The 15,920-nt window shown below is 45.6% G+C and overlaps 1 protein-coding gene across 2 annotated transcripts in view; it reads left to right on the top strand.

Moving 5' to 3' along the window:
• Positions 1-15,920, top strand: part of MCF2 (MCF.2 cell line derived transforming sequence) — a 62,495-nt gene that overhangs the window by 33,543 nt on the left and 13,032 nt on the right. For both annotated transcript variants that reach the window (XM_040614304.1, XM_040614305.1), the window contains 13 exons: positions 169-288; positions 1,460-1,651; positions 3,081-3,272; positions 3,423-3,594; positions 6,607-6,695; positions 7,276-7,364; positions 7,611-7,677; positions 9,505-9,620; positions 9,734-9,803; positions 10,147-10,239; positions 10,580-10,672; positions 11,680-11,805; positions 12,625-12,846. In XM_040614304.1, coding sequence (XP_040470238.1) covers positions 169-288; positions 1,460-1,651; positions 3,081-3,272; positions 3,423-3,594; positions 6,607-6,695; positions 7,276-7,364; positions 7,611-7,677; positions 9,505-9,620; positions 9,734-9,803; positions 10,147-10,239; positions 10,580-10,672; positions 11,680-11,805; positions 12,625-12,846 — 1,641 coding nt within the window. The remainder of the gene's footprint in view (positions 1-168; positions 289-1,459; positions 1,652-3,080; positions 3,273-3,422; positions 3,595-6,606; positions 6,696-7,275; positions 7,365-7,610; positions 7,678-9,504; positions 9,621-9,733; positions 9,804-10,146; positions 10,240-10,579; positions 10,673-11,679; positions 11,806-12,624; positions 12,847-15,920) is intronic.

The following is a 15,920-nucleotide window of genomic DNA, read 5'->3' as shown; positions in this document are numbered from 1 at the left end:
GTGCAGTTGCATAGGTTTTGCTGTTGGAAGCATCTCTGAACGTAGATATTAGTCCTTGGACACTAGTTTTATTATTGGATTAGCTGAAGTGTGATTAATTCTGGTCTGAGAATGATTTTCTGCCTGTGCTTTGTATCCTTTTGCAGCAGTCTTCTTCTTTGTGTCTAGGTCAAGAATGCCATTGAATTTTTAATGGGTCAGCAAGCGGAGCTGCCCGACACTGGCGACAGTGTCCCCCAAGTAAAACAGAGGCTCAAGGACCTGGGTCATTTCGATGGTATGGCTCAGGTGAGATACTCTTTCGCGGAAAGAAGCACAAGTGAAACACAAGAGGTACATTCTCTATTTGTGGTAGGAAGCGTTTTCTGAAATTACCTGGTTCTGGATTAATTCGTTGGTAAGTGGCTCCATGAAAGGATTGATTTCATGTCTCTCCTCTGCACAGCAACGCTGTGATCACTCCGAAAGCCAGGAACAGGGTTTTTAATTATCATAGTTAAAATAAATCGCTGAGCCACCGTGAAAATCCAGAACAGATAAATGTCTGAACATAGGGGAGGCGTGGGATTTAATGAGATAGAAGAATTATTTATATGTTAAGTGCTTTAGCAGTGTTAATAGGCAGACTTGTTGCGAGGCACATGGAGAGGCAAAAAAGTTGTTATCTTGATGTGCCTGTGAATTGAACATAACATATGCATGAAGACGAAGAGATGTAGGGGAAAGAAGAGTGAAGAGAGGGGATTCACAGGAGCCCGACTGAAGATGGGACTTCTGTAAAAGGGTGCGCTTGGCAAGCGGGCCAGGGTCAGTGGAGAAGTCCTGAGGGATCTGGACACAACCCTCAGAGGGTTCTTTGAAAATTGGAGTCCTAGGGGAAAGGCCTGAGGCTTTTTGGCCCTTTGGAAGAAATGTTTGGGGAGGGAGGGAGGAGGAATGCAAGGCCAGGCAGAGAGGGTGCAACAGGGAAGCAGTCCCAGCAGAAAACCAGCCCTGGAGAAGATGTTACACTGGCCAAGACGTGCAGATGAGATAGCTTGGTCTTTGCATCAAGCTTTGTTGCAAAGGGCCTGGTTTTTTTTCGCCAAAAACCTTCACTGCCCAAGTTCCCTTTCATGCTTAGGAGCGTAGTGTGCCTAAATCGGGTATCAGCTGCGTTTGTTTTTCCAGTCTAGTTCCTGGAGACGGCAGCAGCACATTGCCAACAGCCATTCACAGCGTTGCTAGTTTGGTGAAATACAGTTTACTTCATCCTCTTTTTGGATAGCAAAAGGGTTTTTTTCCCCAGACGATGGGTGCTATTTTATCCTGCGTAAGCCACCCATCTGCCTGCTCCTAATGGCAGTCATCGCCATGTGTACCTGAAATCTGGTAAGACGTGAAAATGCATGTTGTCACATGTAGATATTTGGGCGTTATTTCAGTAAGTGTGCAATCCGTTCTCTTCCTTTCACTGAAGGATCTGATAGGGAAGGCTCAGGTGGTGATACTACACGGACACCAGCTAGCAGCAAACCATCACTATGCACTCAACTTAATCTGCCAGCAATGCAACGAGCTGCGGCACCATTCTGATGTCTTGTCTGACGAGATCAAAAGGAAGCAGTTGCGACTGCAGAAGACCTTGGATCTTCATACCCGCCTTCAGCAGGTACAGTTCAGAGATGCAGTGACCTGAGAAGTAGACCCTTAGCTTCCCCATGGGGTTAGCCTCTCCACATCTTAGCTGGAAGTGTGTGAAATGTGCAGCTTTGCTTCAGCAGGTCATGGTAGGGAAGTGTTCACCAGCGGCTGGAGGAGTGCTTCACCCCTTGGTTAGCTGGTTAAGTTAGCAAAGCGTTCTCTACTGGTGCTGTGAATAGTCAGCAGAAAGAGGTGGGCGTCTCCAGAGGGCAGTTCAGAATGCCCAAGTTCAGCTGCTGCTGTTGGTCATGCTTTCATGTTGCATCCACATTTTAATTGAGTTTTGAGGTTTTCATACCCGTGCAAAAGAGGTAACGCTTGCAGATAAACGCCAGCCCTTTTTCCTTAGCAATTTATTAAGAATGAACATAGCTGACCGTAAAATATGGTGACAGATTGGTAGATAGGCACAGCTGCTGTGTGCTAGCATGGAAGTGGAGTCATGTGGCTCCAATGCTCTTTGATATCTTAATCAGAGTCAGATATTCATTTAGGGAAATTCACGCTAATTAGGCCAGAAGGCACACTGCTGTAACATGCTTGAGGCCATTAAGAGAAGCAGCGAAGTTTGACCCTGTTCCATTTCACTTTTTGGGGGGGCTTGGGAGCTTGTTCTTTCTCTCTGTGTCTGCGATGTTGCACTAATCTGTGGGGCACATGGTCCCTCAGCTGCAGGGCAGTGTCCTCTCCCAGGCCTCCCACGTTCCTGGCCGGTGTGGTGGTGTAGCCCATGGGCTGTGCTGCCGCACGCCGTGGTCCTGCTCTCCACCACCCCGCTTTCCGCTCGCAGCACTGGAGGTCCTCTGTTGTTCTTGGCTGCAGCATCTTCTTACGCCTGTGCACACCACAGCGTGTGAGTGCCAGCCAAACCCCAGCCTGGCGTTCACCTGTTACCTGTGCGTGTTAAATGCTGACCTTTCAACTGCAATTTAAAATCCTTATTTTTTTCCGAACAGGAATGCAATTACTGTGGTCATTCCTTGTGATTCAGGTCTGCTCAGAGGCAGGCATTTACTTCAAGAAACCTGCGTGTCTCACTGTAAACTCTGTACTGCCCCCTTCAGCTTTCTAAATTGGATAAATAAAGATCTGCTTATCATTTGGTTCAACTATGCACTGAATAGTGCTTCGGTGTCAGTTTTACCGTTGGTTTTAGCCAGGTACAAGTGGGAGCACAACTTGGCTGGGTATGTTGAGGACTGCAGTCGCCCTCCAGAAAAAATGTGGCCTTTCTGCTTTCTAATCAAAATGCAATAGCTGCTGAGGTCTTTAGGAGTACTAATTAGCTCCAAGTTGAAAATACAGATCCAGTAAAAGATATTCCTCGTGGGAACCTTGATTTCATAGGGGTGCTGCTGACAGTCTTGCTCCCTGTGTTTGCCCTGTGCTGTTACCAGGCTCTGCAGTGCTGTGACGAAGGTGCCTACCTGCTCGCCAACCAGCAGATGGATAAGTGCCAGTCTAAAGAAGGCGCTCAGAAAGCTCTCCAGGACATAGAAAGATTTCTTGAAAGCTCTTCAGCCTACTTAAACTATGATCCCCAAGCCCTACGCTATGATTTTGAGTCAGTCTTAACATCTGACCTGAAGGTAAGCAGCCCTTCCAGTTCCTTGCTGCACAGGTGAAGGGCAGGGTCGGACTGTGTTGCAGTGTCATCACCCTTGTAGTCCTCTGGTTTGGGTCAAAGTGGAAAATTATGGTGGTTATTTGATCACAGGAGTCCTTTTCACTCTCTACAGTGCCAGATACAGTCAGTGCAGGTCAAGCTTGAAAACGTTCGAAGCATGTTTGAGAATCGGCAGTCTTGCTTCAAGAAGCTGTTGGATAAACACGTGCGACCCGTCCAGTTAGTAGCCCCTCGGCCAGAAAATCCACCGAGATCAAAATCGCCGTTGTTCTCTCCTAAACATGGTAAAATCTTTTAAGTTTATGCTATTTTCAGATGATAATTTTCCTTTGAGGCAGGATGAGTAAGACTAAGGACAGCTTTGAGAAACCAGCTAAAGCTTGCTGGCTGGTACAGAGTTGTTGTATAATGCAAAATGTATATGAGATGATTTATTACCTTTCCAATTTTTGTGTCTAGCTTCTCAAACCTGTGTGAAGAATGGGGCTGGTTGCTTGGTATTTATTTTCACTTCCTACTCAATGAAAAAAGAGAGCCGTAAAAAGCACATGCTTCCAGTTCTGCTTTACTAGCATCCTACTGGGCTGAAACCTGGTACATTAGTGCTACAGGGAAAAAGGGCAATGTTTTTAAATTTATTAGCATACCTATTGTCTGCGACTGTCTTGAGCTGGAGCTGGCATCAAGTCAGACTGATGTTTGCAAAGGAGCTTGGAGAAATGAGGGGCTCGGATCTTATGAACAGAAATGAGGTGGATGCTTAACTCCCTTTGATTCCTTGAGGATGTCTTCCTTAAATCCTGCTGGACAATGATTAATGTCCATAAAGGTACAAATTCTGGTTGAACTGAGGTCACTGAATGTTCTGCCCTGATTTTGGTAATGGGATGTGGCTCAATATTAGCTTTAAATGATAACATTAAAACTTCCATCCTTGGCAGTCCTGTATGTATCAGACTTAAAAAGTATTCCAAGGTAACATCCTTGTATTTTAAACCAGGGACGTGCTAAGTTGTGTGGGAATATTAAATTCAGTGATCTGACTGCATAAAGCAATTAAACATCTGTGTTTTAGCACAAAATCTTTATCATGAATTGATAAATATTGGTAATGGTGAATTGCAGCAGGTGTCATACAGCAGCAGCAGTGTAAATAGGCTAGTGGAGGGAGGGGAATGGAGCTAGATGCAGTGAGGGGAATTAAGCTACTCAAGATGCAGGCCAGTGCAGCCAGTAAATCCCAGATTTCCTCTTCCCAGGCTGCTGCCACCTTCACTACACCACACTGCTCTGTGAACCCCTTTCCTCGATCAGGAGAAAAACTCTGAATCTGCAAAGTAGAGCATTGCCCATTTTGCCTAATGTAACTTTTCCAGCTTCCTAGAAACAGGAAAGTGTTAAGGAGGATTTATTGACTGGAAGAGTAGGGGTGAATGGGTGGCCACCTCCGTGGGATGTCGTGAGACCATCATCAATTGCTGGACTTATTTCATGCCTTTGTGGGGTGCACGTTTTTCCAGCAAAGGCACTCGGTCGCCTGCCAAGCGCAGGTATCCTTCATTAATCCTCTCCTTTGAAAGAGATGATCAAGTGTGTTGAAATGAGCGGAGCCAGCAAGCAGGGAAAGACAAAAGGCTCCTCTTTGGATAGATCACGCCAAGAGAGCTTTTTAATAAGGCCTGTGTTTGATACAAAACATCAAAATGCTGCAGGCCTGCTGGCGTGACGTGCAGTGTCAAAGACGCATGCTGGGCTCCGCTGGGAGTGCTTTGAGACGGGTGGGTTTTATGGTGTGGATCGAAACCAAGCCACCCCTGAGCACGTTACTTTTGTCCTCTCTTTCTTTCTTTTGTTTTCCTCCCCCTTCCTCTTCTGTCTGAGGACAGACGCTTCCTCTTTCATCTTTGCCCTGGGTTTGAAGCCCGTCTGATAAATGCGGTTCTAATTTTGAAACCACTTTTTGGGGAGAAAAAAAAAGAGTAAACCTGTCCTGTCTTGGGCTGTAAAGCGTAGCGAGATGCACAGCAGCGGCGCGGCGCGAGCCCGCGTGCTGGAGCAAAGCCACCCTTGCAGCAGAACCGCAGCTGGTGACCACCCCCCGCTGAACTCCGGTCCGTGTGCTCCCCAGGGGACCACTGGCGAGTCCTCCCTTCTTCTGGGTCCTCCTGTCCGTGACGGGGTGCACCCCACATGTGCCTTTGATGTGCTCTGCAGCATCCAGAGCGCTCTCCTTGATTGCTTGGTGCATGTGCAGGTGGAGGCGTGGGCCCCCGCCGCTGGTAGCGGTAGCAGCTCTCTGGCAGCAGCCCCAGGTGAAGGTGGGCTGCCGGCTCTCTGCATCCATTTTTCTCGCTACATCTTCTGCTTCACAAAGGTGGCTCTTTGGTGTCAGCACTGCTCAAACCTCAAACCTAGGCGCAGCTGCTCTTGCATTCATGTGTGCTGTGATACCTTTTTTGACCCAATGGAAAGATAGCTTATTAGTCCAGGTTATTTTTAAATTATTTTTTTAAACATCGCCAGCCTCTTTCTTCTATTTGTGAATAAGGTGGATATTACATATCAGAATGTGTTAATTTTTGGTCCATCTAAGAATTCGGTGTAGCTGCTGTGGCTGCAGTCTGGCACGTGGAGCTGTCACTGAGGCCAGTGAGATTCTTGAGAAATTCATGATTGCCATTCATGTTGGGGGAGAAGGCGTGTTTTGCTGAGGAATCGCCTTGTTGGCTATTCAGGACTAGGACGTATTTGAGAGATGCCGTACAACTCAATAGGGAGATTGATGTTTTATTTTTAAGCTTCCAGTTTACTTCTGTGTTCCACAGTATTACAACTTGTAATTATTTACTGACAATATCAATAAATTCTTCCAAGGTGGAGAAACAAATTATACCAGCTGAGCGTCTTGCCCTACGTTCATAAAAGGACTTTAAAACAGTATCCCAGTAGGTGATACTCCTTTTGGTAGGTTATTTGATTCTATTGTTTTCTGTCATTTGCACAGGCTTCACAGACTGTTAGGTTTTGATTACAGTATTCACTTAATGGACATTTTTTTTTTTCTGATTACTTTTTACTTTATGGCCTTCGCGACTGTCCATGTGACTTGTGCTACTTGCTATTAGTACTGTTGTTTGAGAGAGCCTTTATTTTGTCAGTTTGTTTGTGGTATTAGATAACTAATTATTTATTCTTAAGACATACCCCATTTTTCTTCGTGACTTATTATTTCTGTCTGAACCCTGTCCTTCACTACAGATGTGCATAATGTAATTATGGGTTTTTTTCTACCCAAGGTGTGGATTTTAATTCCAGTTTGAAATTTTCATTTGATCTCTCTCTTCCTGGGAAGAAAACGTCAAGAAAAACTCCAAGTTCTCGCAAGGTAAAAATTAGTCATGAAATCAGAATGAGTTTTATAGACTGAAAAACAGAAACCTTTCTAAATATCGATTGTATTTGCGCTTTTGATTTGAAGATGTTTTGGTGGTTTCTTTTCCCCTCCTTTAAAAAAACCTGAAACAACAAACCTTTCATATCCATATGACTTAGTTGGATTAGTCCAGCACCTGAGATCTATCTTGGATTGTTTTCCTGAGTCACAGATATCGATTTCCTGCGTGTTATCCCCTGAGCTTGTTCTTTGCATAACAGTGATGTCTATTAAGAAAATGCCCGTCTGCAGATATTTCCTCAGTGGAAACTGTTCTCTGGTCTCTGCATTAATGAGTTACGTTACCAGTATTTTCAGATTTTATGTAGCAGAGTAATTTCTGGGAATATTTGGCTACCTATTATACACTATTCCCTTTCAAAATTTTGTGTCACAGAAGATTTCTTAAAAGGAAACGTAATTTATCCTTCCCCACAGAGTTCCTGTGCCGGTATCAGGGGCTGGGCTTGTCCTGCCTCTGCAGTAACCTCCCTGCAGCTCTTCTTCCCAGTGCCTCCCATTTCTTTTCCAGATTGAAGTAATGCATGACTATCAGGAAAAACGGAATTCCTTGCAGTATTTTATTTCAGACAGTGATGACAACTTAGATATACTAAAAGGGTAAGTTTTCACCCTGTTTACATCACTCAAAATAAGTGAGTTTATTTCTAGCCAGTCCTTGCCCAGCGCATGTGTTCCTCCAACCTGACCTGGGTTTCATCTCTTGTGCTTTTACCCGTTTTATTGTCCCTATGTGGGCTGTTAATGAGGTCGCACTGTGTTTTGGGCTTGTTGAACTGCACTGGTTGCCTGTGGGGTTTTTACAGGCATAAAAATAATGTACTTCTATTTTTTTCTTTATTTTAGCCATGTCATCAATGAGCTTATAGAAACTGAGAGAGTGTACGTAGAGGAACTCTTCACTGTTTTGACGGTGAGTGACTTTTTCAGGTTGTTCATTGCTGTTCCCCAGCAACCTGTACAAAAGGGCACCTGCTGCTCTGTCAAACTGAGCAAAAATGTGATGGGGCAGGTTTCCACCAGACTGTCAGATCCCAAGCTAGTCGTAAATGCTCAAGTCATCTCCCCAGTTTTCCTTTGTTGGGGGCATCTGCAGGAACAGTTGGTGTCAGGATGAGCTTTTCATCTAGAATGAGGGAGAAGCCTTCTGTTTGTACGCAAAAGCACTGGTAATTAGTTTTATCAGTGCCTGGAGAAGTGTACAAAAAGCTGTTATTTTTAACTGTTCCTCGATTTCTTTTACCTTTTGGAAACAAAAGAAAGAAGCTTGTGTTTTATCCTTGGGAGGATTCTGTTTCAATGCTGTGAAATTTGTGATTGTGTAAAGCACGTTTCTTTAGAAACCAGGTAATAATTTCTCATACTGCCATTTTAGACATTTCTGCTTTATTCCAAAATAACTCTTGCTGATGGCCAAAACAAGTTGGCTGTTAAATAGCTCTCCCCCCTTGCATTTCTCTCACCCAGGAGCAAGCAGGATATAAATCTGTTGGACTGCAGGTAGTTACATGTAATTGCCCTGCACTGATTGTTTTTTGTTGTTAAACCATACTCTGTATGATAAAGCAGTTGGCAGGTACACAGATTTATTACCATGCATATCAAGTCTAGATAGAGAAAAACGGACAGATAGACTCAGATTTTCTGAAAATAGTATTTCCTTTGAAGAGGGAAGCCTGCTTGCAGTGGTTAAATACAAATGACTAATTTTACAGGTACTTATCTTCTACTGCATCTTTACTCAAGTGCAAAATGCCTGCTTCGTATGAGGAATACTGATTCCTACCATAATGAGTGTGAGAGATTAATCTGGCAAGCCAGAGAAGACATGCTGTGCATACTGCAGACATTTTTGCAAAGAGTTTTGCTACTCAGGTTAGAAGGGCCTCAGTGCTGTGCCATCTTGGTGACTAACATGGTCAGCTTGAGCTGTGGGTAGCGGCCACCTTGATGTCCTCTTTGCAGCGGCGGTCCTGAGCTCTGCCCGTGCCTTCTGCAGTTAGGGTATTCACCATACCCGGTGAATGTTTTTGCCTTGGTGCGGTGATGTGATGTTACTGAGGGGAGCTGTGCGTTATTTCTTAGTTCCACCACACAGTTTGTAGTGCAGTGCTGTCCCTTCCAGCTCCTCCCTGGTTTGGGAGGCTGTGATTTCAAGAGGCAGGTGGAGCCACAGAGGACAGAAATCCTGAAGTATGGAGGAGAGCGAGACCCCGGTGCTCAGCAGGCGTTGTGCAAGAGCAGAAAGCCCGTTGATTTTGGTATTTGACCTCAAGCTGTCTCTGCTTTGTAACAAGTCACCTCGCTGCGCTGGGTCCCGTGAGGTTGTGTGTAACTGCGTACCCCGTACAAACACATTGTCACTCCTGTGTCCCACAGTCACAGCAGCAGATGTGGTCAACCCGGACAAATATTCCTCAGGGACCTCTCGTGCAGTCAGGCTATAGTGAGGAGCAAGTGGCTGCTGTTTGCCTTTGGTGAATAGGGAGCATCTTGTGGCGCCGGCCAGCCCTACAGGGGCCATCCCAAGCCATCCCCTGCTGGACCACAACCCCACATGCCCCAGGGACTGAAGGACAGGGGTTTAGAGATGCAGATAAGGAGTTAAAGGGGATGTTGCGCTTTGAAGCAAAGCAGATTGTGTTGAAAATCTGTTCATGTCCCCTTTTCATCTGCCTTCGAGGAGATGCCAAGCCAAGGCCTTACCAACTGAGTGATGAGCCCCTTTTGCATCCTGCAGGGCTACAGAGCTGAGATGGATAACCCTGCCATGCTCATCCTCATGCCTCCCGTGCTGAGGAACAGGAAGGACGTCCTCTTCGGAAACATGCCCGAGATATACGACTTCCACAACAAGTACGATGCTGGCTCTGTTCCCCTTTTTATCAGATTGATTTCCTATAATGATTAAATACCCAAACCATACCTTGTGTGCCACTGCGTTTTGTCTCTTCTCCCATCTCTTGCAGAATTTTCCTGCACAGTTTGGAAAGCTGCCTGGGAGCACCCGAGAGAGTGGGATTTTGTTTCCTAGACAGGGTGGGTGACTCATTTTCACACATAAAGCAGACTTGAAGGCCAATGTTTCTTCTGATTTGTCGCACTGTGCAACATCTCAGTTATGTCAGTTGAGTAAGACGCTTCTGACACGCAACACCAACAGCCAGGCAGGAGCGTAGGTGCGTGGCCAGCAGCAGATGGGGGAGAGCAGCAGTCGTGACTACACTGCAGGCTGCTGTGATTCCCAGCAGTGCTTTTTTTACCCACACTCTGTGACTTTTAGATATTAAAGCTGGCAACAGAGATAAAAGCAAATTTATAATTTGGGTGTTCACCTGATTTGGCTGCACGCATGTGACTTGCCTTTCGGCTTCCCTTGCAGCGAGAGGATTTCCAGATGTATGAGAAATACTGCCAGAACAAGCCCCGGTCGGAGTCCCTGTGGAGGCAGTGCTCTGAAAGCACCTTCTTCCAGGTGAGCTCTTTGTTCCTGCCAAGGCTGGCGTCGTCCTGGGACACTCACTTGTCCTAAACACCTTCCTCAGTACCCCACAATTTTGCAGCATATTCTGTTCACCATCGCATGGAAGCTTCACAAGAATAGCAGCTGGAGTTTCTTGTACACAAGGAGTTTCAGCATCATGAAAAAATTCATGATATTATTTTATGTGTTTTTTTGAAATTTCTTTAGTTATAGGCGCCATATGATGTTTTTACATGAAACCTTTGAAGTCATTAAACCATACTAGTCATGCTGTTGGAATAACGACCTATAGTTGGTGCAGAACTTATTTAATCTGAATTCTTTGTTCCAGGAATGCCAAAGAAAATTAGAGCACAAACTCGGGCTGGATTCCTATTTGCTCAAGCCAGTGCAGCGCCTGACAAAATACCAGTTACTTCTGAAGGTATTTCATATTCTGCTTTGAAAGGACATCAGGAGATGGATTTGTTTTTCCAGTTTGTTTTATTTTTCAATTAAGGGCTACCTGTAAATCGGCACAGAGCTTTAGATTACATATTGCTTATCTTGGCCCTCCATAGCGTCTTTCGGTGAAGATGATTTGCGTACCTGAAAAAGGATCAGGGGCTTTTAATGAGCCGTTTTTTGAGGGGAGAAAGACTGTTTGAATCTGTTCAGAGATGCAAAATGACAGAAGCACTTCTAAGAAAACTGAACGAGAGATGATCGTGATGGTCATGACCAGTACGATAAATGAAATATGTTGATGCACCTCTTCTTCTCCTCAGGCTGTTATAGTGCCTGTAATCTTGAATGCATTTATTTGTGTGTCCCCTGTCTGAGGCAGGGCAGTGCTGTTACTGCCACTCTGTAAAGTGGAATAACACTGGGGTGGTGGCTTCTGTACCCTACCTCCTAGTCTCTGGAGTGAGAGATGAGTACACGTGAAGTGTGTAGGTGGGCACAGGAGATCTGAAATGAAAGTAATTTTATAACAATGGTATAATTCCCTAATCTGCCTTCCATTTATTGATTTGAAGGCTCTAGATTTTGTAAATTCTGTTCCTTCTGTCTGCCAGGCTGAAGGCAATCATCTGCTGCCCACCTCATCTGAAGGCAAATATGGTGTATTGGCAGCTAATGGGAAACCTGAGCCTTAGTTCCTTATTTCTTACCCAGCAGGAAACACACCACACAGAACTTAGATGAGCGTGATGCTGCTCTATAACCTGACAATGTTCTTAAGGAAACCCAGAAAAAAATGGGCCATGCTTCAGTGATCTGTTCTCCACCTCATACTGTCTGGTTTAGAGTCAGTGTTTTTTTCCAGTGGCATATGAAAAAAGAAACTCGGGAGGTGTAGGTTGCTTTTGGGTATTGGAAACTCTGGGCGAGATGGAAAGATCTGCTTTGTTCAAGTGCAAACACATGCTCTTCCATTTCTATTTTCAGGAGCTGCTAAAGTACAGCACGAGCTGTGATGGAGTTCAGGAACTTCAGGAAGCTCTGGTTGCGATGTTGGATTTGCTAAAGTCAGTCAATGACTCTATGCATCAGATTTCAATAACAGGATATGATGTGAGTAGTTTTGGGTAATGAGAGACCTTGCGCCAGGCCAGGTGGGGCATTGGGAATGGATAGTGTCCCAGAACGTATGAGCTACAAACTACACTAGGGCAGCTGCAAAGTTAATGGGATCAGGAAGCTCTTACAGGTGATAGTGTTCCATCTGTTTTCAGGATTTTGGAAAATATCTGCATGCAAAGGACATATCAGAAGTTGCATAGTGCCCACACTTGCCACCTTGTGGTTTTTGAGAGTATTTTTCCAGCATACACCTTAGTTCTCTGCTGGCTGACCTCAGGATGCGCCCGGGGTGTCTTCATAGCATTTCTCATTCAACATTTAACCAAATACTCTGTTGAGTCTGGGTTTGATCCTTGCCCAAGGAAGTGGTTGTCTTTCCTAGGGCTTTGTAGAAGGGTGAGAGGCTGGCTTCCTAAGCTGCTGGTCCCAGTCCTTGAGAAGTCCATCCTCCAAGACCTCCGTTCAGGCTCAGATCTCATCTGCTCTCTCTCCCACTGAAGTAGACGGAGCCCTTGACCTGGTCTTCCATAGGAGCTGGCGAGTTTTCCTATCTTCCTAGTTCTTCCAGCTACTGACTTGTACCCCTTCACACAGACTAGCTGCAGGCCTGCGCCAGAGACCTCTGCTTCCCTCCTGGCACCATGCCGTCACTCCCAAAGGATCATCTGATCCTTCCAGGAAGACCTATTCTTAGAGTGCTGTGCCTTGGAACAGAGCTGGCTTCGGCGCCTGTCATTGTTTGGGCAGTCTTCTTACATTTTAATTGACATCTTTTTCTTTCTTTCTTTTTGTTTGTCGTATTCTCACCAGGGTGACCTGAGCGAACTGGGGAAGGTATTGATGCAAGGATCTTTCAGTGTTTGGACAGGACACCGAAAAGGTCCGACAAAAATGAAGGATCTTGCCAGGTTCAAGCCAATGCAGAGGCATCTGTTCCTGTACGAGAAAGCCTTGGTCTTCTGCAAGAAACGAGAGGAGCACGGAGACGGATATGACAAAACCTCATCCTACAGTTTTAAGCATTTTTTGAAAGTAAGGACTTTTTAGTTGGGGCCATTGCCATGTACATTGTAAACCAGTAACTCTGCAGACCCAGAGAGTGTTTTTGCCCTGACTCAGTGGCTTGTTTGCTGCCGTTAAGGGCTGTGATGCTCCCTATGGAAGTGCCATGCCAGTGAAAGGTGGTTGGTTGCAATAAGCTGTGAGGACCGCCACAGCTGGAGCAGCAGCTGGGAGAGCCTATGGACTCGGAGTCACATATAGGGTGGCACCTGCCAGGGAAATGGAGCTACAGGCGAGTCCCAGGGATGGGAATGTGCCTTCCCCCCTCCACTAGTCCACTTTCCAGGAGTGGGGGTGAGGGCATGAAGCTGGGGTGTCCCTTCGCATCTTCCCCAGCTGACCTGGGAGAGCAAGAGGCTCCTCAACCCATGGTCCTCAGGGAGTTCCCTTGGGCTGGGGTCTGCCTGGCTGCTGCTGAGCCCCATTTCCCAGCCTGGAGGATGCAGAGATAATTCCTCTTCCTCTCTCATTGCCCTTCTCCTTTGGCACGCTTTAACAGCAGCTAAAAGTACAATTATCAGATGAAGAGAGTAGCCTATGGCAAAATATGAGGGACATAAACAACTGTCCCAAGCCCATAAATGCTAACTATTATCAATAAAAATCCAAAAGTGCTCTCCTAAAGGAGACCTTCTGCCGTACTGCGTGTGATGAGCACTTCTAACATCGCATTTTGTCTCAGTACTCTGCCTTGTGTTTCTTGATAAGTAAAACCTCGATGTGAGTATATCTTAGAATGGAAAAAAGTGGGCACTTGGGGGCAGAGCCTTCAGGTCCAGATGCTGCAGGTCCCTGATCTCAGCAGGGTCTGGGGAGGGAGAAGCCACAAGTAGTCAGAAAGCTGTGTAATAGTAGATAAGCCTGTTCAGCTCCAGTGTGTGTTACAAATTGTGTATTAAAAGCAAATCCCAGGCCATATGTCTAGGCACTTTAAATGTTTTCCCTGAGCAGCATCATTTTCTTTCTGGAGAGCTTGTTTTCCCTGTAGTACTTGTTTCACCATACGTGCTTTTGAAACAACTGAAGAGGGTGGCGTGGGGAAAGCCTGCTCGGAGGAGAAAATCCTGCGCTCAGGAGCCCAGGCAGTGTGGCCAGGGTTTTTCTTTGCCTTGTGCAGGCTCATTTTCCAGTTGTTTTTGTTGCCGCACTGGGAGGTTGAGGTTAGAAAATCCATGGATGCTGCAGGATTACATCCGCACACATCCATCTTCAGAATTGCTGTGCTGAGGGCAAAATCATGTTTCTGGAGCTTGACATTTGTTTGATTCATGATAGTATGAGGAAATCATTTTTCTTTGCCATAATGTTTTCTGGGGATGCAGAATTCAAGCAAGCTGTTGGGTAGAAGCTGTGTAACTGGACGTCTGTAAAACAAACAAGAGCCCCTCGGGATCATATTTTACACGCTGTGTAGAACATCTAGTGGCAAATGCGTCCTCAGCTGAGATTCAGTAACTTGGAGGGTGCAGGCTCGTAACTCCCTGCGATGCCGAGTGAATCAGTCTGCCTCACGCTGCTGTGGAAGGCAGTGCAGACAAACGCCATCCCAGAGCTTTGTGCAAACCCACCTTGGTCTGCATTGCAGTGACAGCGGAGGACAGTAAATCCTGGTCAGGGGAAGGACATAGAATTTCTAAATCCACTAACATGAATGAACAGACCTTAAAGATCTCTATTCCTGGCACCTTTCTTCACATCCTCATAGTGGATCATCTAAAATAACTAATATCTTGATGCCTGGGCAGTTTTGTAGGAGCCCCTGTATAATAAACTGTCATGCTAAACAAGATGCCCAGAACTGGAAATTGCAGCGGCTGGATGATGTGCTCTCTAGGCTGTCCTTTAGACATCTTTAATTTTTATTTTTTTTTTAGTTTGGGGGTTTTGGGTTTTTTTTAGTTTTTTTATGTTCTCACAAAATCAGAATGGAGCCTGATCCAGCTTTCTAAGGCATCGTGGCACTATGCTGCACAGGATAAAGTTTTTCCAAATGTTCAGGACTATGCTGCACATTTTAACCTGTGCTTTTTTAAATACCAATGGACGTGTGTGAAACTGTGCATGTGCAAATGGTCACTGGCTTTGATCACCTTCTTGCAAGCTCAGTCCTGTTCAGTGCAGATCTCCAGTCTTTTGTCAAATGTGACTGTAGAGGACCAGGTGGAGAGAGGGATGCGAGCAAAGAGAGACTGGAAAGTGCTGACGGCTGCTCGGCAGTGGCCTTTCTGCATCTGGAGGCAAGCGCTTTGTCAGTTCAGAAGAGCTCTGCTGTTTGTGCCAGTGAAGAAAGGAGAAAAGCTAATGAGCAACGTGCTTCCTATTTCCTGAGGTTGTTCATAGTCGTTGAAAATGGGTGCCACCGTTTGGAAAAGTAACTGGGAACAGAAGGTTTGCCCAGATGACCCGATCTGTACATCGTCATAGTCTTTCAGACCGAAAGCTCTGAGGACGCACGTACTAACGAAGAGGAGCAGCAGTGTTAAACAGATCTTCTTTCTAAGGCTTTATTTGCAGTTATATTGGGTTTATCTAATCCAGTCTGCGTGAATAATTTCTGATGGATGATACCATTATTATTAGATCCATTTCAAAACACGTGAGTGGGATACTTTAGCTATTTTTGACCATCTGTTAATCAGCAATAAATTGCTAACAAATTCTGCTTTGAGTGAGGAGATGGTTTATGCGAGGTCAGGTATTAAAGCACGTTTAAGCTTCGTGGCGTGTTCAGCAGGTGGGTCAGAGGTCTCCTGTTGCTGAGGAACGTCTCGGTCTCTAACCATAGTTTGAGCTACTCGTTCAGGTGGGTCACGTTGTGCAGGTCCTGAGTTATTTGGGCTTTTGACATTTCCATCCAAATGATCAAAAGTGGTCTGTGACAACAGGTAGAGCCGCGTTCAGCCACATCCAGCCTTAAGTCTGCGTGCTTCGTGAAAGCCAGGCTGACGGCAACTCAGGCTCTGTATCCAGAAGTTCAGCCTTTTGGAAACCTTGGGATGGCGTCTCAACTACAGGGGTGGTTAGGGACCAGAAGATGTTGAACT

Source organism: Falco naumanni, chromosome 14, assembly GCF_017639655.2.
Source record: "Falco naumanni isolate bFalNau1 chromosome 14, bFalNau1.pat, whole genome shotgun sequence".
In the NCBI taxonomy this organism is placed as follows: Eukaryota; Metazoa; Chordata; class Aves; order Falconiformes; family Falconidae; genus Falco; species Falco naumanni.
The sequence above is the reverse complement of the archived record's forward strand: the minus strand, read 5'-3'. Positions and strand labels throughout refer to the sequence as shown.